This window comes from Loxodonta africana, chromosome 12 (genome assembly GCF_030014295.1).
Source record: "Loxodonta africana isolate mLoxAfr1 chromosome 12, mLoxAfr1.hap2, whole genome shotgun sequence".
Lineage (NCBI taxonomy): Eukaryota > Metazoa > Chordata > Mammalia > Proboscidea > Elephantidae > Loxodonta > Loxodonta africana.
In genome coordinates this window covers 58,796,796-58,818,749 of record NC_087353.1, presented here as the reverse complement: position 1 = coordinate 58,818,749, position 21,954 = coordinate 58,796,796, and the positions used below count along the sequence as shown (strand labels likewise).

At 45.5% G+C, this 21,954-nt stretch overlaps 1 protein-coding gene across 1 annotated transcript in view; it reads right to left on the bottom strand.

Moving 5' to 3' along the window:
- C12H16orf96 (chromosome 12 C16orf96 homolog) overlaps positions 1-21,954 on the bottom strand; it is a 59,338-nt gene that overhangs the window by 6,939 nt on the left and 30,445 nt on the right. The window contains exons 6-12 of the mRNA XM_064295534.1: positions 19,646-19,731; positions 19,164-19,274; positions 10,962-11,036; positions 10,098-10,262; positions 7,730-7,848; positions 6,930-6,992; positions 4,258-4,350 (exon numbers count right to left, since the gene is read on the bottom strand). Of these exons, the coding sequence (XP_064151604.1) occupies positions 4,258-4,350; positions 6,930-6,992; positions 7,730-7,848; positions 10,098-10,262; positions 10,962-11,036; positions 19,164-19,274; positions 19,646-19,731 (712 nt within the window). The remainder of the gene's footprint in view (positions 1-4,257; positions 4,351-6,929; positions 6,993-7,729; positions 7,849-10,097; positions 10,263-10,961; positions 11,037-19,163; positions 19,275-19,645; positions 19,732-21,954) is intronic.

Sequence of the window (21,954 nt, the reverse complement as noted above, 5' to 3'; positions counted from 1 at the left end):
ACTTAACCACTACACCACCAGGGTTTCCAGAGTTGGGGCAGAGGAGCCAAATTGGGATACACGTTTCCCCAGACCCCAGCTGCTCCTCACAGCCCTGTTCCAGTGACCAAATGTAGGCTCTTGGCCTCCTGAGGGACCAGGCAGGGATAATGGGAGCGTTGGGCACAGAACACAAAGCATCCCCTTTGCATGGTGGTGGTTCTGTTTGGGCATTATCCTCCCACCTGGCTGACACACCCACAGGGCTGGAACTGGGAAACCCCTGAACTTTGGGGTGTCAGGGGTTGGGGAATGGGGCTGGATCAAGATTCCAGGCTAAACCCCGAGGGAGCCAGCTGGGTGTGACAGAAACATGCAGGTTTAGATGCCAGCTCTGCCTCTTATTAGTTGTAACCTTAGGCAGGTCACTTAATTTCTCTGAGCCTCAGTTTCTTTGACTGTGAAGTGGGGATGATAATAGAAGCTACCCCAGTGGGGTCAGTGTCAAAGCTGGGCCACAGTGAGGGCTCATTGAGGCTCAAGTATCATTACTTATTCTCTCCAAGCTGACATGGGCATTTAATCCCAGCTCAAAGGGGGTTTTAGCTGAAATGGACTGGTAGTGGCCATTTTGAATCAGACAATCATATGGTCTACTATGCTGGGAATGACAAATTGAAGAGGAATGGCATTGCATTCATCATCGAAAAGAACATTTCAATATCTATCCTGAAGTACAATGCTGTCAGTGATAGGATAATATCCACACTCCTGTGAGTAAGACCAGTTAATACGACTATTCATATTTACCCACCAACCACTTAGGCCAAAAATGAAGAAACTGAAGATTTTTTACCAACTTCTGCAGTCTGAAATTGGTCAAACATGAAATCAGGATACATTGATAATTAATGGTGATTGGAATGCGAAAGTTGGAAACAAAGAAGGATCGGTAGTTGGAAAATACGGCCTTGGTGATAGAAATGATGCTGGAGATCACCTGATAGAATTTTGCAAGACCAACGACTTCTTCGTTGCAAATATCTTTTTTCACCAACATAAACAGCGACTATACACACGGACCTCGCCAGATGGAACACACAGGAATCAAATCAACTACATCTGTGGAAAAAGACGATGGAAAAGCTTAACATCATCAGTCAGAACAAGGCCAGGGGCCAACTGTGGAACAGACCATCAATTGCTCATATATAAGTTCAAGCTGAAACTGAAGAAAATTAGAACAAGTCCATGAGAGCCAAAGTACAACCTTGAGTACATCCCACCTGAATTTAGAGACCATCTCAAGAATAGATTTTATGCACTGAACATTAATGACCAAAGACCAGATGAGTTGTGGGATGATATCAAGGACATCATACATGAAGAAAGCAAGAGGTCATTAAAAAAGACAGGAAAGAAATAAAAGGCCAAAATGGGTATCAGAAGAGACTCTGAAACTTGCTCTTGAATGTTGAGCAGCTAAAGCAAAAGGAAGAAATGATGAAGTAAAAGAACCAAACAGAAGATTTCAAAGGGCCACTCAATAAGACAAAGTAAAGTATTATAATGACATATGCAAAGAGCTGGAGATAGAAAACCAAAAGGGAAGAACACGCTCAGCATTTCTCAGGATGAAAGAACTGAAGAAAAAATTCAAGCCTCGAGTTGCAATAGTGAAAGATTCTATGGGGAAAATATTAATTGACACAGGAAGCATCAAAAGAAGATGAAAGGAATACACAGAGTCATTATACCAAAAAGAACTGGTCAACATTCAACTATTTCAAGAGGTAGCATATGATCAAAAACTGATGGTGATGAAGGAAGAAGTCCAAGCTGCACTGAAGGCACTGGCGAAAAACAAGTCTCCAGGAACTGACAGAATATCAATTGAGATGTTTCAACAAATGGATGCAGCAGTGGAAGTGCTCACTCATCTATGCCAGGAAATTTGGAAGACATCTACCTGGCCAACCGACTTGAAGAGATCCATATTTATGCCTATTCCCAAGAAAGGTGATCCAACCGAATGTGGAAATTATTGACAATATTATTAATATCCCATTCCCATTCCCACTGCCGTCGAGTCGATTCCAACTCATAGCAACCTTATACGACAGAGTAGGACTGCCTCACAGGGTTTCCAAGAAGCGCCTGGTAGATTTGAACTGCTGACCTTTTAGTTAGCAGATGTAGCTCTTAACCACTACGCCACCAGGGTTTCCTATCGTTAATATCACACACAAGTAAAATTTTGCTGAAGATCTTTCAAAGGCGGCTACAGCAGTATATCGACAGGGAACTGCCAGAAATTCAGGCTGGGTTCAGAAGAGCACATGGAACCAGGAATATCATTGTTGATGTCGGATGGCTCCTGGCTGAAAGCAGAGAATACTAGAAAAATGTTTACCTGTGTTTTATTCACTATGCAAAGGCATTCAACTGTGTGGATCATATAAATTATAGATAACATTGTGAAGAATGGGAATTCCAGAACACTTAATTGTGCTCATGAGGAACCTGTACATAGATCAAGAGGCAGTCGTTTGGACAAAACAAGGAGATACTTCATGGTTTAAAGTCAGGAAAGCTGTGCATCAGGGTTGTATTCTTTCACCATACCTAGTCAATCTGTATGCTGAGCAAATAATCCAAGAAGCTGGACTATATGAATAAGAACAGGGCATCAGGATTCGAGGAAGACTCACTAACAACCTGCATTACACAGATGATAAAACCTTGCTTGCTGAAAGAGGACTTGAAGCACTTACTGATGAAGATCAAAGACCATAGCCTTCAGTATGGGTTGATCACACCTCAACATAAAGAAAACAAAAATCCTCACAACTGGACCAATGAGCAACATCATGATAAACACGGAAAAGACTGAAGTTGTCAAGGATTTCATTTTACTTGTCTCCACAATCAACACCCACAGAAGCAGCAGTCAAGAAATCAAAAGACGCATTGCATTGGGCAAATCAACTGCAAAAGACCTCTTTAAAGTGTTGAAAAGCAAAGATGTCAACTTGAAGACTACAGTGCGCTTGACACAAGCCATGGTATTTTCAATTGCATCATATACATGCGAAAGCTGGACGGTGAATAAGGCGGATGGAAGAAGAATTGACACCTTTGAATTATGGTGTTGGCAAAGAATGTTGAATATACTACAGACTGCCAAAAGGACAAACAAATCTGTCTTGGAGAAAGTGCAACCAGAATGCTCCTTGGAAGCAAGGATGGCAAGACTGCATCTTACATACTTTGAACATGTTGTGAGGAAGGATCAGTCCCTGGAGAAGTACATCACGCTTGGTAAAGTAGAGGGGCAGCGAAAAAGAGGAGGACCCTCAACAAGATGGATTGACACAGTGGCTGCAACAATGGGCTCAAGCATAACAACGATTGTGAGCATGGCGCAGCGCTGGGCAGTGTTTCGTTCTGTGGTACACAGGGTCACTATGAGTCAGAACAGACTCGATGGCACCTAACAACAGCAACAACACAGGTGGTTGGGGGATCAAATGAGAGACCTTCCAGTGAAGGAGGGCACTTGTAACCAGTTCCCTTTGAGCTGACTCCAACTCAGGGCAACCCCGTATGTACCAGAGCAGAAATGCACTCCATAGGGTTATTGAGGTTTTGATCTTTCTGAAGCAGATTGCCAGGCCTTTCTTCTGAGGCACCTCTGGGTGAGTTTGAACCTCCAACCTTTCGGTTAGTAGTCGGGCGCTTAACTATTTGTGCCTCAAGACCTACTGAAAACACCTATAAACCAAAATCCCAAACCATTACTGACGAGTTGATTCTGATGCCTAGTGTCCCAATAGGACAGTGTAGGACTGCCCTGTAGGGTTTTCAAGCCTGTAAATCTTTATGGAAGCAGATTGCCACATCTTTCTCCAGAGGCGTGGCTTGGTGGGTTCAAACTGCTCATCTTCCAGTTAGCAACCGAGCAGTTAACCACTTCACCACCAGGGCTCCTTGGAAACGCCTATAAATGAAACCAAGCCCATTGCCGTTGAGTCAATTCCGACTCATAGAAAACACCTATAGATGCCAATAAACATGTCAGTCAGTGTCTCTCCTTCAGTCAATTCATCTGTCCATCTGCTGCCCATGTCACCTCCTGGAATGTCCACATACCCTTGCAGATAGCTGGCCATGCCCTGGGACAATCTTTGGTTCCTGGGGCTGCAGGATGTCCCTGAAGGAGTGGGCTCCCAGGCTCCAGTGACCTCAGGGAGGCGCCTCCTCCCGTGGCTGGCTCACCTCATCTGCTGCCGCTCCAGGTACTCATAGCTGTTGGCACTGGCAGGCCGCAGCCTTGAAAGCAGGTGGGCTTTTCGGATGGTGATGAGGTGTCTGTTGGGGGACAAGAAGGTGGCAGCAGCTAAGTGGGAGGTGCATGTGGCCAGCAGAGGGCTAGAGCCACCACCTCCTTCAGGAAGCCTTCCTGAGCGGAGGGAGGAGGTGTACACTTAGGGCAAGCTCCCCCCTCCACCCTCTCCCTGCTGCCAATGCTGCCTTCTCTCCAGAAATGTCTGCAGCCCCAATTATGAGGGGCCCTGATTACACTGTAATCTACATAAGACATAAAGACCAACTTTTCCAATTATAAACATTGTTGTGGGTTGAATTATGTCCCCCCCACAAATACGTTGAAGTCCTAACCTCCAGTACCTGTGAATGGGACCTTGTTTGGAAATAGAGTCTTTAAGATGTTATCAGTTAATATGAGGTCATACTGGAGAGGGGTGGGTTTTGATCCAATATGACTGGTGTCTTTAGAAAGAAGAATAGGGACACAGACATGCACACAGGGACAACGGCCATGTGAAGATGGAGGCAGACACTGGAGTGATGCATCTAGAAGCCAAGGAAAGCCAAGGGCTGCTGGGAACTACCAGAAGCTAGGAAGAGAAGCCTGGTACAATCTCCCTCTAAGCTGTCAGAAGGAGTTGACACAGCAGGTACCTTGGTTTCCAACTCCTAACCTCCAGAACTGTGAGATGGTAAGTTTCTGTTCTTATAAGCCACCCAATTTATGGTACTTCATTATGGCAATCCTAGGAAACGAATACAAAGTAAAACGCCAAGAATAGGTGAATCCAGAGAGTCGGAGAGCAGAGTTGTGCTTGCCGTGGGCTGTGGCGAGAGGGGAATGGGGTGACTCCTTCATGGTACAGGGTGATGAAAATACTTTGAAGCTAGGAAGAGGTAGTGGTGACACAATGTTGTGAATGCATTAAATGCCACTGAATTGTTCACATTAAAATGGCTAAATTTATTTTATGTAAATTTTTATCTAAAAAAATATTAGAAGCTGGAACTGTTTTACATTTTGGTCTGAACAGTGGTTACACAGGTGTATACATGTGTAGAAATTCATCGATCCATACAATGAACATGTGTGTACTTCATATGTGTATGTTAAGACAATAAAATTTTAAAGCAATATGCACTGATGGTGAAAATTTTCAAAAACAGAAAAGCAAAAAGAAATAAGTAAATGACTGTAACTGCATAACAAATATTTAGATATTTGTCCTTTCAGTATTTCATGTTTGTGTTTCTTTATTTTTACAAAAAATAGGGTCATAATACATATACTATCTTGAAATTTGCTTTTTTTTCACTTTTTACGTTTTCTTAGGTCACTCACTAAAAATTTTTCCACAACCACTCTATTCAAGACCGCAGCACATTGCCACGTTTTAGTATTTAAATTCGCACTCAAGTTAACTAAAATTCAACAAGACTTAAAACTCAGCTGCTCGGTTACACTAGCCACGTTTCAAGCGCTCAGCAGCCACACGTGGCAAGCAGCTATGCACCGGGCAGCGTCTATGCAGAACGTCGCAACCATCGCGGAACTTTCTGTGGGACAGCGTCCTGAACGTACCGTAAAAACAAACAAACAAACAAACAAACAAACAAAAACCCATTGCCGTCAATTCTATTCAGACTCATAGTCTGAATAGAATTGAGTCAATTCTATTCAGACTCATAGCGACCCTATAGGACATAGTAGAACTGCCCCACAGAGTTTCCAAGGAGCTACTGGTGGATTCGAACTGCGGATCTTTTGGTTAGCAGTGGGAGCTTTTTACCACAACGCCACCAGGGTTTTTGAATGTACCATAGCATTTATCTTTTCTCTTTTTCTGAACTTCAGGTTGTTTCTCATGTTCGATTGTTATAAATAAAGCTGCAGCTAGACATCTGTGGTTCACGGGAAAAATTCTGCATGTAACTCCATGCCCCTCCATGAGCACTAAGTGGTATGGGGTGGTGATGAGTTCTGTGGGCTGTTGGGGCCAGGCTAGCACCTTGGGTAGCCTGGTCATCAAAACCCACTAAAACAAAACCCCAAACAAACTCATTGCCATCGAGTTGATTCCGACTTACAGCGAGCCTATAGGATAGGGTAGAACTGCTCCATAGAATTTCCAAGGAGTGCCTGGTGGATTTGAACTGCTGACCTTTTAGTTAGCAGCCAAGCTCTTAACCACTGTGCCACCAGGACTCGAAATCGACTAAGGCATAACGGTTAAGTGCAGGGAAGCCCACAACGCTCCGCTCCTCCCCACAATGATGAGGACCACCCTTTTTCTTCTGGAGTTGGTCCAGCCCCTGCCCATAGAGGACACCAGAGAGGGTTGGTGAAGAAAGAATGAACGTCCTGACAATGCCCCCCGCCCAGGGAATCACTCAGAGTCCAGTGAATGAAATGAAATGATGCACATGGAATGATGGAGGCGTGTAGATGTTATGTTAATGATGGCTATAGAACCGGGTACACATAGCAGGGTCAGGGGCGCGGGCGGGCGCGGACTCGTAGAGAGAAGGCGCACGCGGGCGGACCTGGGTGGGCGGGCGGGGACCAGGCAAGCAGGGTGTGCACCTGCGCCCCCTGGCGGGAGGATGTGGGAGGTACTCACGGGCCGGTCATCATCTCCACCGGGCGGTCGCAAGAGATGCATTTCACGCTCTCAAACAGCTTCCTAGAAGAGACCCCGGCTCCCTCAGCTGGGGGACCCACCCCCTGCCCAGCCCCTGCGAGGAGGCCCCTGGTCCCGGCAGCGCTGGGGTTTGGGAGGTCTGCAGATCTGTCTGTGCCTCTGGGCCTGACGCCTGCCTTCATGCCCTCCTCCCTTGCCCCACCCACCTCAGCTCTTCAGGCCCTGCTGACCCTCTCCTTGGAGCAGAGATGGGGGACCAAAGTGATGTGGTTTATCTCGTCGCCCCAAACACAATGGACGATCTTTAAAACCAGGCTTTCTGGAAAGATGCCCTTCATGCATCTGGGGGCATGCAGGGGGTTAGCTGAGGACAGGAACCACCCAGGAACATCAGGCCCCTTGGCATGGGGCACTGTCTAGGTGGGGGTCAGGGGTCCTCGCTCCAGCCTCAGACCCACCCAACCCCCCTGTGTGGCCTCCTACAACCCCTTCCCCTCTGAGCCTCTGTTTCCTTATCTGTGGCAAAAGCTTTTGGAGTGGACACCTTCCTGGAGTCCCTCTGCCAGCCAAGGCCAGAGCCACCCACCTCTAGGGGTGCCCAGTGTGCCCTATGGGTGGCCCCATCCCAGTCCTCCACCCACCCACCTGAGTTGGGAAAGCCCTCCCCTCAATGTCCCACAGGTCTGGACCCCTCTTGTTTCCTCCTAGAGAAAGGGTCTCCCAGCCTATGGGAGCTGGACCCCTACCCTGAAGGGGCTCCGGAGCCCCCATACACTCACTTCCTGAAGCCAGCAGCACTGTCGGGGTCGAATCGCAGACCCTCAATCAGCAGCTTCCTGACTATTTTCCAGACTTCTTCCATTTCTTTCTTCAGGGGGTCCAGATCTCTTGGGACTAGCTGAGAAACGTCAAAAGAAAGAAAAGAGAGTTTAGTCCATTAATCATACCCTGCCCCATTCCAGAAAAGGATTTGCAGCCACCTTTTTTTTTTTTTTAAAAGTTACATAGATTATACACGCCCCCCCCCCCCAAAAAAAAAACAGTTGCCATCTGGGTGGTGTGCCATCTAATCAATTTCAACTCATGGCGACCCCATGTGTGCAGGGTAGAACTGTGTTCCATATGGTTTTCAAGGCTGTGGCCTTTGGGAAGCAGACTGCCAGGCTTTATAATAAACCTGCTGCCATCAAGTCAGTTCCAACTTATAGCAACCCTGTAGGACAGAGTAGAACTGGTCCATGGGGTTTCCCAAGCTGTAATCTTTATGGAAGCAGACTGCCACATCTTTCTCCACAGAGCCGCTGGTGGGTTCGAATTGTCAACCTTTCAGTTAACAGCTGAGCACTTAATCACTTCTCCTGCAGGGCTTCTTGGCCTTAAGGTAAGATTTAAAAGTAACAGCAAGTGAGGTGGTCAAAAAAAAAAAAAGGAAAATGATAATGCTTGGGTTGAGGTTCGTACCCCTTGTTATGGATTGAACTGTGTCCCCCAAAAAGATATGCTCAAGTCCTAACCCCCAGTACTGTGACCTTGTTTGGTGATAGTCTTTGAAGATGTTATCAGTTAACATGAGGTCACACCAGAGTAGGGTGGATACTAATCCTAGATGAGTAGTGTCCTTGTAAAAAGTGGAGAAGAGACACAGAGAGACCCAGAGGGAAGATGTCCATGTGAAGATGCAGCTAGAGACTGGAGTGATGCATCTACAAGTTTGGAGGGTTGACACCCTCAGCTGCTAACTGAAAGGCTGAAGGTTCCAGTCCACCCAGGCTCAACTTCAGAAGAAAGACTTGGTGATCTAATTCCAAAAAAATCAGCCATTGAAAACCTATGGAGCACAGTTCTACCCTGACACACATGTGGTTGCTGTGAGTCAGGATCAAGTCTATGGCAACTGTTTTTTTGTGTGTGTGTTGTTTGTTTTTTATCTACAAGTCAAGGAATGCCAAGCGTTGCCAGGAACCACCAGAGGCTAGGAAGCAGCGTGAAGCAGATTCTCTTTCAGAGCCTCCAGAAGGAACCAAACTTGATTTCAAGGCTTCTGGCCTCTAGAACTGTGACAGAATAAATTTCTGTTGTTTTAAGCTACCCAGTTTGTGGTACTTTTTTACAGCAGCAGAGGGAGATAAATATACTCCCAGTACATGCGATACCTTATTGCTAGAGGGGAACTGCAGTGAGGTTCACAGTGGCCAAGGCAAAGAAACACCATTACTTCCTGCATCCAAAAGATGAAACCAAGCCTACTGCTCATTCCAGGCCCTGAGGCCCAAGAAGCACTTCTTCCAATGGTCCCCATATACTCAAATTCGTGTATTCAACCTATTTGTGGGGGTAGGGGGCTGTATGTGCCAAGCACTGTGGCAGACTTCCTCAAATCTCTCTAGGAACAATGGAGTTTCACTCACAGAAATCCCAACTTAGTTGGTCTCATGCCAATCAGGAATTGTTCTATAGTGGGTGCCTTAGCCAATGAAAGCAAAGGAAATTTGTTTGCAGGGACTTGTGGGGAACTGAAGCCTCCTCTCCCCTGCCCTGGCTGCAGGGCCAGCTTTACATAGAGAGCTGTGCAGTCATACAGGGCCCCACACTGAAAAAGAACCCTGCTTGGTTTAATGCTCTGCTGTTACCATCTTGAAATTTCTAATAATGTTATCTTTGAACTCATGTTTTATAAGAGAAATTCAATTGGGCAATAGAGTATCAATTACACCCCTTGGTGTTTATGTCCTTGTCCAGTCCCCTCCCACACTGAAGAGGGCCAACTTGTGTAACCAACAGGATATTGCAGAAAGGTTGGGGTGTGACTTCCACAGCTAAGTCATAAAAGACACTGCAGCTTCTGTCTTTCTCTTTTGGATCACTTGTTGTGAGGGAAGTTGGCTGCCATGTTGTGAGGACACTCAAGCAGCACTAAGGAGTCTGTGTAATGAGGAAGTAGATCTTTCGGCCCCAGTAAGCCTTCAGATGATGGCAGCACCAATGGCCATCTTGACTGCACCCCCATAGGAAACCCTACGCCAGAACCACCCGGTTAAGCTGCTCCCAAACTCCTGACCCTCAGAAACAGAATGTTTGTTGTTTTAGGTGGCTATGTTTTGGGGTAATTTGTTACACAGAGAAAGAGAACTAACGCAGGGTGCTCACCTTGGTGCTCACATCCTTGTTCAGCTGCTCCAAGGACTTCTTCCAGTCTTCCTTGTTGGTTGTGAACTTGAGCAGCATGCCATGCATCATCTCATTCAACTCCGTTACCATTGTCTCCAGGTCGGCCCGGCTTGCCTTGCTTGCCAGGGCACTCCTGTCAGCTTTCTACAGAGAGAGGGAGCTCAGGAGGCAGGGCTGCTGGGGTGGGGGTGGGGGCAGACTGGACAAAATCAGACTCCTTTGGTCAGTTTTTTTTTTAATTTGGGACTCTAGAGGTCTAGCCTTAGCTTAAATTCAACCTTGGAGTCTATACTGGCTCATATACAACATTCAGATCTAAGCCAATGTCTTCCTATGACAGAGAAGTTGGTGCATGACATTTTTTTGTGTTTGAGGTGAAAATATATATAACAAAACATTCACCAATTGAACAATAACTACATGTACAATTCAATGACATTAATTACAGTCTTCATGTGGTACAAGCCCTATCACTATCCTTTTCTTAATTATTCCACCATCATTAACATAAACTCAATGCCTCCCTTCCACCCCTGGTAATAGTAATAATCTTTGTTTTCTATGTTTGTTTATTTCATGTAAGTGAGATAATACAATATTTGCATATGATTGTTAAGTCCACATAACAAATGTCACTAATCCTGAGTCACTGAGAATAGGACTTGATGGGACAACTTTTAAAGAGCTTCCCCAACTTTCCTTTATGAATAAAGTTCAAAGGAAACTCTGGAAGGCTCTTTGCCTGGCTTTGCCTCTGCTGGATGCTTCCATTTTCCTGGGTGGGAGAGCTGGGGCTCAGCATGGGGGAGTAGGAAAGGCAGAGAAACCTCTCTGCTCACTCACCTCTTTCAACTCATGCTCCATCATGCTTTTATCCACCTTGTTCATTTCCAGTTTTTTAATTTGAGACTGGAGAGTCTGAGAACAGAAGCAAAGGCCTGTCAGCCACTTGTGGGAGCCCTGAGTGCAATGTCTACTTCCCACTCTGTCCATGCCATGTGCTAGGAAGAGACAGTGGGCTTGTTGGACAGTGGGCAGATGGGCACACTAGAAGGGCTGGACTCAGAGGGCTTCAGGTACCCATATCAGGAGGGAAGGCAGCACCTGACACAGGGAAGGACACTGGGACTTGGGATAAGCTGTCCTCTTGTAGGTGGTACCATAGGAACTTGGTTCTGTGTGGAGGGACACATGAAGGAGGAAAGCACAAAGCAAGATGGGTATCTTGGCTGCCTAGATGTTTAAGGCAAGTTGAAATCTTTTGATCTGTAACGAGGTCGCAGTGAGAATCCTATTCTTTTCATTTACTGACCACTTATCATGTGCCATACATGCTCTGCCCAACTGGTAAGGGGAAACCCTTATTTCCCATGTGCATGACTGCATGAGGAACACCCCTCTCTGATAATTTTGTCAACCAGGGACAGATTACCCAATATGCAAGGTATGCATGGGCTTATTTGCACTTATTACTAATCTGTAGCGCACAATTTCACCTCTTTTTTACCACATCCTTGTGAAACTGTGAAACCCATGAGAAACTGTGCACTACAGATTAGTAACTAAACACAATTAAGCCCGTGTGTACCTTGTTTACTATAAGCCCATGCATATTCTGCTTAATGGTTAGTCTGCCCCTGCTGCCGACTCTACCCAATAATCACCACTCATCTGTCAGTCATATTGTGGTGGCTTACATGTTACTGTGATGCTGGAAGCTGTGCCACTAGTATTTCAAATACTAGCAGGGTCACCCATGGTAGACAGGTTTCAGCAGAGCTTCTAGGCTAAGAGGCCAGAAAGAAAGGCCTGATGATCTGCTTCTGAAATTTAGCCAGTGAAAAACTTATGGATCACAACAGAACATTGCCTAACTTGCTTGCTTTGGACACGTCATCAGGAGGGATCAGTTGCTGGAGGAAGACATCATGTTTGTTGAAGTAGAGGACCAGTGAGCATGTAGGAGACCCTCGATGAGATGGATTGGCATGATAACCAGCAATAAGAGATTCAGACATGTTGTCAATTGTGAGGATGACGCAGGACTGCAACATTTCATTCTGTTGTACATAAGGTCGCCATGAGTTGGAGTGACTCAACAGCAGCTATGGATCTAGCTCAATAATTCTGCCCTCTCTCTACTTACTAGATCCTCTCCTTGAGAGGAGCAGCAGATAATTAGCTTCGTATCTCCTGGCCTCATACCCATTGGGCCATGTCTCCAGAAGTAGGATCAGTTTTCCTCAAAAGCCAGACACTGGCTTCTACTTCTCCCTTCCTATCCAGTCTTCCTCTCATCCTTAGCAACAGAACCCCAACTTTTAGCTGGCACCTGGCTGCCCAGGACCAAGACTACGTTTAACAGCCTCCCTTATAGCTAGGCGTGACCATCGGGATGTAACTGGAAGTTGGTAGGACAGGACATGCCCTTCTTCATCTTCTATCTTCTTCACTGCTGGCTTGAATGCAGAGCTAATGACCAGAGCACCGGCAGCTATCTTGGATCAGGAAGCAACCTTGCGAATGGAAGTCACAGCATAGAACAAGAGAAAAAAAAAAACTTGGGTCTACAACACTGTGGAGTTTCTTACCAGCTCTGGACTGACCATACCTCTAAATTTCTTGAGTGTTAAAGGGAAATGCATGTATCTTATTTAAGTCAGTTATTTGAGAGTTTTATGTTATTTGAAGTTGAGCCTAATTCTAATTAATTAGCCAAGCTACATGACAAACCTTGCCTCTCAGGTGGGCCGCGAGGTCTGGAGTGGGAGGTGGAGGTATGAGAGAAGCTCCTGCTTGGCATTAAGTCTAGTTGGTACCTCCAACCCAGCATTAGAAGGGAGCTTTGGGAGTTATCAGGCCCAGCAGTAAAACTTAGATACCCACTCGGTTCTTTATGTATATTCTCTATAATTAAAGTCCAGAAATAAAGAGGAGTGATTTAGTCAGCATCTTCTATTTTCCAATGCCAAAGTCACCCAGTAAGAGGCAGAATCAGGATTCAAACCAGGCCTATCTAGTCTCAAAACCTTGCTCTGAACCACATTCTAGGGCACCTTCCAGCCAAGTAAGCTCAGGCTGGTTTCCTCCTTTTTAAAATGGCATTAATTCCACTCCTCTTCCAGGAATACTGAGGGGACTAGAAAGTATATTTATAACAGCCCTGGCAGATGATTAGCATTCAATATTCATTAGCTATTGGTCTTTTCCTGCACCACACCAGGGCTCTGAATATAATAGTTTGTTCCAAGAATTATTTTAGAACACAGCCACAGCCTGTTAAAGGCCATTTGTCCACTTACGAAGGGCAAGTGATGTTTTCCATGGAGCTGATCAGAGAGAATTCTGTCCTTGCTCAGTTTCCTGCTGTGTTTGTGGCTGGAAGCACTCCAGGGGCTCCTAGGCCCAGCCACTTGTTGACTCTGCCATCCTTCTATCCATGGTGGGGCTTCTGGCATTGAAACTGTCCTGCAAAGACAGCTGAAAGGGCCCTGAGCACTCACTGATCCTGGGTTTGGGGTTGGAGCTGCTGCCTCTGGCTTTGTGCACTCCTGGGAGCCCCACAGCTTGGCTCCTACAGAACTGTGCCCACGAGAGCCGAGAGCCGCAGGGCTCCAGCAGTCTCTCTTAGTGACCTCCTCACCTAAACCTGGAGTCTGAGGAAGATGGTTAACTCTTGTGTTAGTGTCCTGGGGAGGCCATAATAAAGGACAATAAATGGGGTGGCTTAAAGCAACAGAAGTTTATTCTCTCACAGTTCTGGAGGTTAGAAGGCCAAAATCAAAGGTGTCAGCAGGACCATGCTCCTAAAGGGCCCTAAGGGAGGATCCTTCCTTGCCTCTTCAGCTTCTAGTGGCCTCAGGTATTCCTGGGATTGTGACTCCATTGCTCCAGTCTCTGCCACCACCTTCACATAACCATCTGCTGTTTGTCTGGGTCATCTCCCTCTGCCTTGTTTTTACAAGGACACTTGTCACTGAATTTAGGGCTGCCGGGATAATCCAGGACGATCTCATCATCTCAAGGCCTTTAATTCTATCTGCAAGGACCCTTTTTCCAAATGTTCCCAGGTGCCAGGGGTTAGGACATGGACATATCTTTTAGGGGCACCATTCAACTCACTATACCCCTTGAAGTTTGTGATGCCATTGTTGCCCAAGTGATCCTCCCAGTGGGATTGTTCTGCAAGGGGTCTTAGATGAGCTTCTTGGTGCGAATGAGCCTGTCCTTCCATTTTCATTTCTAGAAATTTCTTGACTTTGCAAAGTACTTCTACACATTACCTCACTTGATTACTCCAAAACCTATAGAGCTGTAAACATTCTGAGTGAATGGAAATACAGATCATGTTTTGGAATAGGGCAACAATATATAAAGAACTAATATGTAAAGATAGAATGTTCTTAGACTTGATCAAGCTACCCTTTTTAAAATGCATTTTTAAGTGTTCATCTAACATCAGTACTCTTGACCTTTATTTAGTATGTATATCAATAACTAGAATTCAACATTTGTGATGTAAGAAATCTTACCTAACCCAAAGTTGCTGTGATGATTAAGGTTGTGTGTCAACTTGGCTGGGTCATGAATCTCAGTGGTTTGGCAGTTATGATGTAGTTTGGCAGTCGTATGATGTTGTGATCACTTCCATAATGAGATTTGATATAATGTGATCGCCTCCATGATGGAATTTATTGTGAACAGCCAATCAGTTGAAAGGGAGTTTCCTTGGGGGTGTGGCCTGTTTCCAATGTAAGTGGGCATTGTGGCAAGGCTCATGGGCTTTTGCTGGCTTTGGATTTTGCAGGTTCTTCTGACCTCTAGTTCTTGGAACTTGAGTTAACAGCTTACCTGCAATCTCTCCTGCCCACCTTGGGATTTGTCAATCTTCACAACTTGTGAGCAAGAGCCCTGCTCTCTGACCTGCCGATCTTGGGTTCACCAACCCCAGTGGTTACATGAATTAGGAGAAGCCTCTGTTCTGACCCACCGACTTGGGACGTTCTAGCCTCTATAGCTGCATGAGCAATTTCCTTGATATAAATCTCTACGTGTATTTATACATTTTACTGGTTTTGATATTCTCGTGTGTGTGTGTTTAAATTGTGGTAAATATATATGTAGCAAAATATTTGCCATTTCAACATTCTTCTGGAAGCTTTACAGTTATAGCTTTCACATTTAGGTCTACGCTCTGCCTCTAGTTGATACGGGGGCATGGAGTGAGGGAGAGGTTGAGGTTCATTTTTTTTCATATGGATGGATATCCAGTTATGAGATGATACTCTTTTAATAACCTGTGTCCTGCCCATAGGATCTCATCTTTCTACTCCAAGTGGTTTATGAAGGTCTTTCTTCCACAAAGACAACCTCTCACTAAGCTCCAGAAGGGCATGGGGTCACAAATGAGCAGAGACTGTGTGATCCTATTTATATGAGGTTCAAAAACAGGCAATAGGAGACAAAAGAGAGGCAACCACAGGTGAAGGGTATTTCCTGGGAAAGGGAGCCTTCCCGGGTGATGGCAATGTTTCAGTGTTGATTGGGTGGTGGTCACAGGGGTGTATAAATAGGTAAAGTTTGTTGTTGTTAGTTGCTTTCGAGTTGGCTCTGACTCATGGTGACTTTATGTATTACAGAATGAAATATTGCCTGGTCCTGCACAGTCTTTGTGACCATTGTTATATTTGAGTCCACTGATAAAACTTAACCAAGCACTTATACGTAAGTCCTCTTATACAGGAGCTCTGGCGGCGCAGTGGTTAAGCATTTGGCTGCTAACCAAAAGGTCTGCAGTTTTAATCCACCAGCTGCTTCTTGGAAACCCTATGGGGCAATTCTACTCTGTCCTATAGGGTCGCTATAAGTTGGAATTGGCTCGACAGCAACAAGTTTCTTTTTTAATACATAAGACTTGGCATTTCACTGTGTGTAAATTGTCAAACCCAAAATATGTTGCCATCAAGTTGATTCCAACTCATAAGAACCCTATAGAACAGGGTAGAACTGCCCCATAGGATTTCCAAGGTTGTAATCTTCACAGAAGCACACCTTTCTCCAGAACAGCTGATGGGTTCGAACCACCAACCTTTCAGTTAGCAGCCGGGTGTCTAACCACTGTGCCACTGGGGCTCAGTGAAAATTATAAGAATAAATTATATTTCAATTAAGAGCATACAAATACTGCTCCTACATACACACATGCACATGCACGCACACACACAATGGCCTGGATAGTGTCTGTCTTGTTGATTACTGTGTCATCACCCCTAAAAGGGTGCCCAACTCAGAGTGAAAGCTCAATAACATTTGCTGAATGATACAATGAATGAATAAGAGGGTTTCTTGTACCAACTGTTAGGTTCAGAACATTTTCAAACAGATGAACAGCTAAAGCACTAACAGTGGCTTCCTCTTCATTTTTCCAGATGTTGTGACAGAGCCACTGCAGTGTGTCTACAGCCCTCATTTCCTTACTGGAAGGGTTGGATGGGCTAGCTGATCTCTTGCAGCATGTGTTCACTTAAGACAAGCCCCGTTCCAGGTCCTTCCAGGGTTAACATTTATCGGCAAGTAATTATTGTTGGCACAAGACCCAGGGAGGAAGTTGGGACAAAGGTCGACATGGCCCGTTTTAACACTGTTTGGTAGGGCTTTCATACTCTCAAGTTTCTTCCGACTAAGGACAACTAAGGAGCCCTGGTGACACAGTGGTTAAGCACGTGGCTGCTAACATAAAAGTCGGCAGTTAGAACTCACAGTTGCTCCATAGGAGAAAGATGTGGCAGTCTGTTTCCGTACAGATTACAGCCTTGGAAACCCCATGGGGCAGTTCTACTCCACCCTAATGGGTCAATGACTTAGTTACCTAGTGCTGCTGTGACAGAAATGCCATAAGTGAATGGCTTTAAACAAACAGGAATTTATTTTCCCACAGTTTAGGAAGTCTGAATTCAGGGTGCTGGCTCTAGGGGAAGGTTTTCTTTCTGCGTTGGCTCTGGGGGAATATCCTCATCTCTTTTAGTTTCTGCTCCTGGGCTTGGCATCTCTCCTCACGTGTTTATTTATTCTCTTTTATATCTCAAAAGAGATTGACTCTAGACACACCCTACACTAATCCTATCTCATTAACATAAAAAGATAACCCATTCCCAGATGGGATCATAACCACAGGCATAAAACAAAAAACCAAACCCGTTGTCATATTGGCCCTACAGGACAGAGTAGAACTGCACCATAGGGTTTCCAAGGACTGCCTGGTGGATTCAAACTGCAGACCTTTTGGTTAGCAGCCATAGCACTTAACCACTACGGCACCAGGGTTTCTATAGATTATATAGCCTTGGAAATCCTATGGGGCAGTTCTACTGTGTCCTATAGGGTTGATTTGAGTCAAAATCAACTCGATAGGGAGTTTGGCTTTTTTTAAACTGTAAGAAAATACTTTCTGTTTGTTAAAGCCACCCACTTGTAGTACTTTTGTTATAGCAGGACTAAGAAACTAAGACAATCTCCATGAAGGAAGAACACCAATACATCCCTGGGACATGGTGACCCAGGCCTCTGCAGACAGCAGTGACTAAAACAGGGCAAAGAGCTGGCAGGAGATGACGGCATTCCCGATCAGTGGAACTCACAAAGGTCTGAGCTGTGGTGGCCTGCATGTCCTCTGCCCACACACTGCCCAGTAGCTACAAAGAAAGGGAACTGTCCCTTCTGCCCCCACTTCTTAGGCTCTGAAGTGGTTCTCCTTGTACAATTTTTTTCTGTTCCAAGTTGCTCTGCATGTCTGTCTGAGCTTGGTCATGCTGTGTCTGTCCTGGGAGGGAGCAATATGCCAAGGCATCCCTCAATATGCCTCCTGACTTGGGGTCAGAAGCCCCAGTGGAAGCAACCTTGAATGGCTTGCTCCTACTGGAAAGGGTCCCTTGAGCCCCTCTTTTCTGGTCTGGGACGGGTATAGACTGGACTGGGTGGGTCCTGGAAACCTACGAGTCCAGGGTCATCAGGCAACCCCAGGAAGGCAGGACCCTTCAGGCCCACTGGAGAAGGTGTTTGGGTTGAGTGAGGTAGGTGCTCTGTGTCTGTCTGCACATTCATCATGTAACGAGGCCCTGACTCTGCCGGTGGGTCACTGTTAGTGACTCTGTTGTTCTGGAAAGGTCCAAGGGCACTGAGAACTCGGGGAAGGGCTCCACTCCTCTAAATGAAATGGTTTAGGGGAAATGATTCATTCAGCGAATGTTACTGAGCATTTACTTTGCACCAGACACCCTTCTCGGGCTGGTGACAGAGTGGTCAATAAGACAGGCACCATCCATGCCCTTCTATTTGCATCTGTGTGTGGGGCGAGGTGGGATTTGTTTCATTTTAACTGAAGTATGTTTTGTTAGTTGCGGTGGAGTCGGCTCTGACTTTTGGCAATCCCATGTACAACAGAAAGGGATGTTGCCCGATCCTACACCATCTTCAGATCGTTGGTCTGCTTGTGTCCATTGCTGTGGCCACTGTGTGCTCTGAGTGCCTTCCAACCTAGCGGGCTCATCTTCCAGATAATATTCTGTTGTGATTCATAGGGTTTTCACTGGATAATTTTCAGACATAGATCACCAGGCCTTTCTTCCTAATCCGTCTTAGCCTGGAAGCTCCCCTGGAATCTGTCCACCATGGGTGACCCCACCATATTTGAAATACTGATGTTATAGCTTCCAGCATCACAGCAACACACAAGCCACCACAGTACAGCACACCAACAGGTAGGTGGTGGGAACTGTAATTTTTACACAGTGAAATGCCAGTTAAATATCCACTTGTTCCCTGGCTTTTGATGCATTCCCACCTTCTATGCTAAGAATCTGCCAGGTGCTCTTTGGAAACTCTGTGGGGGCGATTCTACTCTGTCCTATAGGGTCACTATGAGTTGGAATCGACTTGACGGCACTGGGTTCTGGGTTTTACGCAACCTTTAGGGAGAGGCTAGTGTCCCGATGAGGAAGGCCCCTCACTAGCCCTCCTATAACTCCCCTGGGCTCTCTAGACTCGAACCTTGAATTCATCCATGCGAATCTGGAGCTTCTCCACAGTCCTGTCCAACACGATGTAGTGATCCTTCATCATTTGAATCTGGCTACCCCAAATGCGCTCAAGCTCCTCCTCCTGAAAGAGGGAAACAGGCCTCAGCTTCTGAGGTTACCAGGGCCAGAAGGCCCAGAAGAGAGGGCTTCAGCCAAGGAGGATGCCCCAGACCAGTGTGTCACCAGACGCTTCATCTCAACAGCCAACTAGGACTGCGCTTGGAGGAGTCTGCAGCCGCCTGCCCGGCTGAGAACCCACACCAGCCAGGGCCCCCTCCATGTGGCTGCAGCTGCCTGCTCGGCCCAACTTACTCCTCCAGGTATCCTTTCTGGTGCAGGATAATGCCATGTCTAGGACGGTAGACGCTCCACCTGGTTCTGAGCTCCAGGAGTCACTGAGCATCTCACCTCCAGCTGTGATCCCTAAAGCAGCTGTTTGCCCAAGACACTGACCTTCATCCTGGACTTCTGGAGGCTGCCAATCTTCTCCTGCAGCACGTCCACGGTGGTTCCGAGCTTGGAAGAGGCACCCATGTTAACTGAAAGCAAAGAAGTGGGTGGCTGTTGGGGGCAGGGATAGAGGAAGAAGATCTGGCAGAAATCCCTGTGGGCTAGAGCTCTAACTGCTTCCGTTAGGAGATGACTCAGGCAAGTGCTGTCCAGTAGAAATATACTGTGAGAGGAAGGAGAGTCAGGAATAGGAGGAGAATATGGAATGTGTGGCTAATTGCCTCCATGAACAACTGCCTCCTTTGCCATGAGACCATGGCAAAAAACTGGATGGTGCCTGGCTACCATTACTGAACATTTTGATCAAAGATGCTATAGAAGAGTTCTGATCAAAAGGGGAAAAAGGGAAAAATGCATAACAGAATTTAAAGTTCTCAGGGAATACAGACTTTCTGAATCCACGGAGGCTGGATGAACCCCTGAAACTATTGCCCCGAGATAATCTTCAAACCTTAAATCAAAAATATCCCCTGAAGTCTTCTTAAAACCAAACAACAGTTTAGCTTAATTAGCAAAGAATGTCTGCCTTGAGCATTGTGCTCTTTCAAGATCTATTTATATGGGATCAAACTGACAACAGCAACTTGAAAGGTTAGATAGGAAACTTAAGGGGCAGTGAGTTTATGTTAATGGAGAGGAATAACTCAGAAAAGAAGGGCAAGAATGGTTGCACAATTTGAAGAATGTAATCAATGCCACTGAATTGTGCATGTAGAAACTGTTGAATTGGTGTATGTTTTGCCTTGTATGGAAATCCTGGTGGCATAGTGGTTAAGTGCTATGGCTGTTAACCAAAAGGTTGGCAGTTCGAATCCACCAGGTGCTCCTTGGAAACTCTATGGGGGCAGTTCTACTCTCTGTCCTATAGGGTCGCTATGAGTCGGAATCGACTGGATGGCAATGGGTTTGGTTTGGTGTTGGTTTTGCCTTGTATATTCGCAACAACCACAAAATAAATTAAAAAAAAAGAAATATACTGTGAGCTTGAGGGCCATACACGTACTTTAAAATTTTCTAGCAGCCACACTAAACGTAATACAAAAAAAGCAGGTAAAATTAATGTTCATAAAATATTTTATTTAACCCAATATATCCAAAAGATTATCATTTTTAATATGCAATTAAAAAAATGAGATATTTCATATTCTTTTTTTCTATTGTTTTCAAAATCTGGTGTGTATTTCACACTTAGAGCATGTGTGAATTTGAACTCGCCACATTTTATGGGCTCAACATCCAAATGTGGCTCGTGGCTACTCTAGAGGACAGAACAAGGCCTAAAGAAAACTTCTGGAATTTACCTTCCTCCAGAAATGACCCTGAGCAAAACTGTGAAGTACAGTATATTATTTACCAGCGTATACATATTATTCCACTGCAAGAGAAAAAGGAAGGAGAACGTAAAAAAAGGAGGGGGGGGGATTAAAAATACCAGTTAAAAATGGGAGGCCAGAGACCTAAAACCAAAAAATAACATACACAACACCACTGGGAGTATATGAAAAATCTTGGCCAAGGTGAGCTTTATAACCTTTGTGTTAACAAAAATCACAGCTGGTCTGAAGTAGAATTTGGGCTATTACTGCTTTACCCTTTACATTTAAATTTATTACTATCATAATCTTGGCTACGTACCAGTATTCACTGATATCAATATGATTCTTTTTAGCTATATGAAGTTATACTTTTTAAAAAGATATTCCCTGGAATATCACTGTCTATCAGATGTAGCACCACATATGGGTTTAACTTAGGTTCATTCAACTACTATAACTGGCAGAGAGCAAGAAAGGAAGATAATGGTTTAAAGAGTGTAGGACAGTGGTTCTCAAAGTAGGGTCCACCCGGGCAGCAGCATCAGCGCTACCTGGGAATGGGTTAGAAATGCAAATTTTTGAGTCCCACTCAGATGGAGAGATTCAGAAAAGAGTGGGGTGGGACTCAGCCATCTGGGTTTTACTAAGCTCTCCAGGGGATGCTGAGGCAGACTCAAGTGCAGAACCATTCATGCAGGCCATCTGTTCTCCATCCCACCCAATAAGCATTATGTCCGCCACGGGCATGAAGTGGCAGCAGAAATCTACTGGTCCCATGGCCACCCAGAACATGACTGTGGTCTTTAAGGATACATATTTTTTTGCCCGGCAGTGGCTCTAATCCCAAGCCAACTACCTCCTCTGGGGCCTGTTCAATGCTGTTGGCACTTGGAGAAGCTAGACTTCTCCAAACCCTCTATAGTACTGGTTTTATGA